The sequence below is a fragment of the Physella acuta genome, unplaced genomic scaffold (genome assembly GCF_028476545.2).
Source record: "Physella acuta isolate Inbredline_101_S28 unplaced genomic scaffold, ASM2847654v3 ptg000728l, whole genome shotgun sequence".
NCBI classification, from domain to species: Eukaryota; Metazoa; Mollusca; class Gastropoda; family Physidae; genus Physella; species Physella acuta.
Genome location: NW_026732246.1, coordinates 279,489 through 286,673, shown reverse-complemented (window position 1 = coordinate 286,673; position 7,185 = coordinate 279,489). Strand labels below are relative to the sequence as shown.

General features: G+C 48.5%; 1 protein-coding gene across 1 annotated transcript; it reads right to left on the bottom strand.

Moving 5' to 3' along the window:
- Nucleotides 1–443: 443 nt before the first annotated feature.
- Nucleotides 444–7,152, bottom strand: LOC131950022 (N-sulfoglucosamine sulfohydrolase). The gene is made up of 10 exons (XM_059312026.1): nucleotides 7,002–7,152; nucleotides 6,756–6,891; nucleotides 5,616–5,749; nucleotides 5,222–5,372; nucleotides 4,514–4,746; nucleotides 3,859–4,028; nucleotides 2,489–2,677; nucleotides 2,074–2,187; nucleotides 1,031–1,144; nucleotides 444–913 (listed from the first exon to the last, which is right to left on the bottom strand). Exons 1-10 carry the CDS (start codon nucleotides 7,090–7,092, stop codon nucleotides 764–766), a joined length of 1,482 nt encoding a protein of 493 aa, XP_059168009.1. The 5' UTR covers nucleotides 7,093–7,152; the 3' UTR covers nucleotides 444–763.
- Nucleotides 7,153–7,185: the final 33 nt, after the last annotated feature.

Here is a 7,185-nt window from a genome sequence, read left to right as displayed (position 1 = left end):
TATCCACGATACATATAACCAGGTCAAGTTCTTCATACAGGTTCCAAGTGTTAACTCCATGATAAGCTCTGCCGTGTCCGACATGATACCGTCCGCCCACTAAAACACGGGTACATTAGCGCGGTCTTTGGGCCGCCAGCAGACGAGATAACGCCGCTCTGTTTACCTGTCTGACGACGACAGTTCTGCTGAATCATTGCCTTCTGTCTGATAACCCACCAGAGATCAAACACAATTTGGTCAGAAATTACATTTTATTTTCATATTTTATTTCATTGGTACAGTTTCGGTAGATAGTATGACCGCTATTGTGCAATATTTGATACATTAAATAAAAGTGGATTTATCTCTAAGGAAATTCTACAAGTTGGGTGCAATAGTGGAGGGGAATGTCAGTCGTGGGATTTATGGGTGTGGTGGGGGGGGGGGGGAGGAGGGGTGTGAGTCTAATCATTGTATACAAATAAAGAAAATTTTATTTTAAACTAAAATAGAGATGCTCGTACAACATGGTACTTTGAAAATTTTGCCCCAAAAAAGTAGATCTAGATCTACGTAATATAGATTCTACATCGGCAGTAACGATATTTTGTAAATACAGTAGCACCAACATATGAAACAGATTGTGCTTTAGATCAGTATATAAAAAACATACAGTGTATAAGATGGATTGATCGGTAATGCAAAGATGTTATTATTAATTGTTGGCTAAACCGATATATATATATATATATATATATATATATATATATATATATATAGTCTACATGTATGCTGTACAGTTGCCCTCGATGTTGACAAAACCCCGGGGGCAGATCCAGGGGTCAAAGGTCAGCCGCTGCCACGCCTCTAGCTTGTTTTTCAACTCACTCAGCACATCTGCGTACCGAGCCTCATGCGCTACATTCAGGACCTGGTGGAGACAAATATTGATGTTGTGTGACCGATGCTAATTGGAAAAGAGATCAACAATACAGAAACCTGATCGTGAATTTGACCTAATTAATCGAAGAAACACAGGGCACGTTACCTCATAAGGATCGTAGGAGAAATCGTAGAGCTCGTATTCCTTCCGTGTCAGGTACGAGTCCAGGCTGATCCACCAGTGGGTGTTGTCGCCATCTTTCGTCTTGTTCACCAGGCGCTGGGGGTGTAAGCAGATCACTCGCTCACGTCATGCATGGGGGCATTAGCACTCACACAAACTGGGTCACTTCATGCATGGGGGCATTAGCACTCACACAAACTGGGTCTACTTGATGCATGGGGGCATTAGCACTCACACAAACTGGGTCTACTTGATGCATGGGGGCATTAGCACTCACACAAACTGGGTCTACTTGATGCATGGGGGCATTAGTACTCACACAAACTGGGTCTACTTCATGCATGGTGAAATAGTACTCACACAAAGTGGGTCTACTTCATGCATGGTGAAATAGTACTCACACAAAGTGGGTCTACTTCAGGCATGGTGAAATAGTACTCACACAAAGTGGGTCTACTTCATGCATGGTGAAATAGTACTCACACAAAGTGGGTCTACTTCAGGCATGGTGAAATAGTACTCACACAAAGTGGGTCTACTTCAGGCATGGTGAAATAGTACTCACACAAAGTGGGTCTACTTCATGCATGGTGAAATAGTACTCACACAAAGTGGGTCTACTTCAGGCATGGTGAAATAGTACTCACACAAAGTGGGTCTACTTCAGGCATGGTGAAATAGTACTCACACAAAGTGGGTCTACTTCATGCATGGTGAAATAGTACTCACACAAAGTGGGTCTACTTCAGGCATGGTGAAATAGTACTCACACAAAGTGGGTCTACTTCAGGCATGGTGAAATAGTACTCACACAAAGTGGGTCTACTTCATGCATGGTGAAATAGTACTCACACAAAGTGGGTCTACTTCAGGCATGGTGAAATAGTACTCACACAAAGTGGGTCTACTTCAGGCATGGTGAAATAGTACTCACACAAAGTGGGTCTACTTCATGCATGGTGAAATAGTACTCACACCAAGTGTGAAATAGTCACATAAAAGTCTTACCGTGAAGTTTGTCTTACCGTGAAGGTTGGCGAGCTGTAGATCTCCGAGACGATGGGGAACGAGTCCCATTTGTTCCAGACTAGCTTGAAGCTGTTGTTCCTTACTGACCTCAGCGTCAAGTCTTCGTGGACCTGCAGACAGAAGTGGCAGAAGTAGAGTGACACGTCACCCTGGCATGACAGTCTAGTGGTTTGTCAAACTTTGATGACAGTCTAGTCAACCACCTATAAGCAGTCACACCTGACCTTGACGAATCTACCCACACCTGACCTTGACGAATCTACCCACACCTGACCTTGACGAATCTACCCACACCTGACCTTGACGAATCTACCCACACCTGACCTTGACGAATCTACCCACACCTGACCTTGACGAATCTGCCCACACCTGACCTTGACGAATGCTCCCACACCTGACCTTGACACTGACCTGAACGAACTCCTGTGTGGCAAACACGTCACTGTGCCCCGCCGTGGTCGGGTTGACCAGGATTGGAACCAGGGACCGCCCGGTGAAGGTGACAGGTTGTCCGGCTATCGAGTACTGGGGGAGGGGGAGGCCGAAGTAGTCCAGGACCGTGGGGAAGATGTCCAGTGACGTCACAAGGGCGTCAGAGACCTGCAATGATGCTGTTGTTACAGGACTGAACATGGACACAAAAAGTTGGACTGGACAAAAAGATTGACGCCGCAATATCATACTGGTCATCGACTATCCCTCCCACCAAACACCTTCCCCCCTCCCAGGTACTGACCTTACCAAAGCTGTACCCCCCCCCCCCGGTACTAACCTTACCAAAGCTGTACCCCCCTGGTACTGACCTTACCAAAGCTGTACCCCCCCCGGGTACTGACCTTACCAAAGCTGTACCCCCCCCGGGTACTGACCTTACCAAAGCTGTCCCCCCCCCCCCCCCCCAGGTACTGACCTTACCAAAGCTGTACCCCCCCCGGGTACTGACCTTACCAAAGCTGTACCCCCCCCCCGGTACTAACCTTACCAAAGCTGTACGCCCCCCCGGGTACTGACCTTACCAAAGCTGTACCCCCCCGGGTACTGACCTTACCAAAGCTGTACCCCCCCCCCCCCCCCAAGGTACTGACCTTACCAAAGCTGTACCCCCCCCCCGGGTACTGACCTTACCAAAGCTGTACCCCCCCAGGTACTGACCTTACCAAACCTGTACCCCCCCGGTACTAACCTTACCAAAGCTGTACCCCCCCCCCCGGGTACTAACCTTACCAAAGCTGTACCCCCCCGGGTACTGACCTTACCAAAGCTGTACCCCCCCCCCCCCCAGGGTACTGACCTTACCAAAGCTGTACCCCCCGGGTACTGACCTTACCAAAGCTGTACCCCCCCCCCCCCGGTACTGACCTTACCAAAGATGTACCCCCCGGGTACTAACCTTACCAAACCTGTACCCCCCCGGTACTAACCTTACCAAAGCTGTACCCCCCCCCATCCGGGTACTGACCTTACCAAAGCTGTACCCCCCCCCCCCGGGTACTGACCTTACCAAAGCTGTACCCCCCCCATCCGGGTACTGACCTTACCAAAGCTGTACCCCCCCCCCGGGTACTGACCTTACCAAAGCTGTACCCCCCCCTGGGTACTGACCTTACCAAAGCTGTACCCCCCCGGGTACTGACCTTACCAAAGCTGTACCCCCCCCCCCTGGGTACTGACCTTACCAAAGCTGTACCCCCCCGGGTACTGACCTTACCAAAGCTGTACCCCCCCCAGGGTACTGACCTTACCAAAGCTGTACCCCCTCCCCCCCCCCCCCGGGTACTGACCTTACCAAAGCTGTACCCGCCGGAGCTGACTATAAGCGGTATTGCCGCGCCACTTTCAAAGGCGTTGTACTTGGCGCCAGGAAATGCCACGCCCCCCGTGGAGGTGTAGATGACCAGTGTCCTGGCTAGCAGACCGGCACTGACCAATGAGTTGACGTAAAGCCCGACCCCTGGGGATATGGAATCAACACATGAGCATTCACATTCTAATTAAAACATGAGTATTCACTTTCTAATTAACTAATGAGCTTTCACATTCTAATTAAAACATGAGTATTGTCATTCTAATTAACAATTGAAAATTCACTTTCTAATAAACACATGAGCATTCGCATTCTGATTACAATAACCGTAGATAAATTGGTATGGAGTGCCGTGCGGTAGAGCGCACGATTACTAACTCGAAGACAACCTCGGGTTCTGTTAGTGCCAGACTGTGTAGTCCACCCAGCTCCCATGGTACCTGACTCACGTTAGGGACAATAAAGGCGCCTTGACAGACGACACAGTTATTTAAAATGACGAGGTCTCAGAAAGAGGTAAACTACTTCATCTTTCCCTAAACGAGGGGGTGGGGTGAACTGTCAACAGGTCGGGTTAGCCTTGTAATACCCCGTCCAGCCAATACACCCATAAAGTATCATGTCAGCCTGACCTTGGTCAAGTCGGTCAAGGCCACGGTACATATCGGCCAAGTCCTGCTCGGCATCGTCCAGGCCAGGGATGAAGTACGGCAACTTCCGGTTGGTCGAGTTGAACGTCTGCGGCCTCCAGTCGGGGATGGATCCGAACCCAGACTTGCCGTCCCCCCACTTCTCGCAGAACTGGCCGTAGCTGAGGTTGCTGCATCGCTGGACGTCGGCCAGGGAGATGACCAAGAAGAAGTTTCTGGAAGAGACAGCTTGTGTTAGACGGATTCGTCTTATCAGAACACTCAACGTACCGTGGTCAACATCGACCAAAGGATGTACACAAACTACAGTAAGTACCACAAACCACATCAACAACTACCACAGGCTGATACAACAACTACCACAAACCACAATAACATCTACTACCACAAACTGCTACAACATCTACCACAAACAACTACAAAATCTACCACAAACTACTACAACATCTATCACAAAAATTGCTACACAAACTACCACAAACCACAACAACATCTACCACAAAATGCTACAACATCTACCACAAACTACAACAACATCTACAACAAATTACAGTAATAACTACCACAAACCACAACAACATCTACCACAAACAGCTTCAACACCTACCACAAACTGTACAACAACTACCACAAACTACAGTAACAACTACCACGAACTACAACAACATGTAATATCCCAGCAGGACTCACTCGGTACGATACTGGGCAAGAAACGATTGGACTAGCTCGTTGATCCTCGTGATGTTTCGACCAATCAAAACCTCGTCGTTGTTGGCCTCGGTCTCGCTCACGTCAAACTTGTAAACATTGCTGGGACCGACACCACTGATCCCGATAATACCTGGGGGATTAGGGTTAGGATTAGGGTTAGGATTAGGGTTAGGATTAGGGTTAGGATTAAGGTTAGGATTAGGATTAGGCTTAAGGTTAGGATTAAGTTTAGGGTTGGGGTGCTCTGGACACCCGGGACAACATTTGAATCATCTGTCCAAAGTTAACCAATCAAATATTCGGCTGTACGGATTTCAAGGCATGACCCCTAGAGTTTGATGTCAAGGAATCGTATGACGGCTACACAACTCACCTGTTTTAACGCCCTCTGCTGACAGGTGTGCGGACACACTGATGACGTCATCGTAGGACCGGAAGGAGGAAGGGCTGCCGTGAGAGCCGAACATCCCATTTTGATGAGCCGGCAGACCGGTTAGCAGTGAGGCTCTGTTGGGGTGGACACAGACCGGTTACTGGGGTATACTCGTTTCTGTTCTTTGTGTCAGTAGCTACAACGGTAGGTGACCGTCTAATGACCTAATGGATGACTCTCTACTGACCTGCTAGATGACCATCTACTGACCTAATGGATGACCCTCTACTGACCTGCTAGGTGACCTTCTACTGACCTGCTAGGTGACCCTCTACTGACCTACTAGATGACTCTCTACTGACCTGCTAGATGACCATCTACTGACCTAATGGATGACCCTCTACTGACCTACTAAATGACCCTCGACTGACCTACTAGATGACCATCCACTGACCTACTAGATGACCCTCTAATGACCTAATGGATGACCACTGACCTACTAGATGACCCTCTACTGACCTAATGGATGACCCTCTACTGACCTGCTAGATGACCCTCTACTGACCTACTAGATGACCCTCTACTGACCTACTAGATGACCCTCTACGGACCTACTAGATGACCCTCTACTGACCTACTAGATGACCCTCTACTGACCTACTAGATGACCCTCTACTGACCTACTAGATGACCCTCTACTGACCTACTAGATGACCCTCTACTGACCTACTAGATGACCCTCTACTGACCTAATAGATGACCCTCTACTGACCTACTAGATGACCCTCTACTGACCTAATAGATGATCCTCTACTGACCTAATAGATGACCCTCTACTGACCTACTAGATGACCCTCTACTGACCTACTAGATGACCCTCTACTGACCTACTAGATGACCCTCTACTGACCTACTAGATGACCCTCCACTGACCTACCTGATGACTATCCACTGACCTACTAGATGACCCTCTACTGACCTACTAGATGACCCTCTACTGACCTACTAGATGACCCTCTACTGACCTGCTAGGTGACCTTCTACTGACCTACTAGATGACCCTCTACTGACCTACTAGATGACCCTCTACTGACCTACTAGATGACCCTCTACTGACCTGCTAGGTGACCTTCTACTGACCTGCTAGGTGACCCTCCACTAACAGAGCTTGTATACGCCTTGGTGAAGATGACGCCATTGTTAGCTAGCGAGTCTAAGTTTGGCGTCCTTGCGTCAGTGTTGTTGTAGGCGCCTATCTGTAGACCGGCGTCACCCCCTACAGGACAGGACAGGACAGTGTGTGAAACATCAGGTCAGCAGGTCACTAATGTAAACAAAAGCTCATCAATATAAACTAGCGTCTATCGTACGGGCTGCAGAACTTACCTATAATCAGAACAACACCTTTGCCCCACACAGATGAAAATACCACCGAAACGACCCAGTAAAGGCGAAACATCAGACCGTTATTTAACATCTTCAAGCGACTCTATCAACTGTCTTTCAATGGACCAAAGTGCCGACCTTATCGCAATCAGCCCACTGAAGCTCTAGACGTTGTTATCGGGTG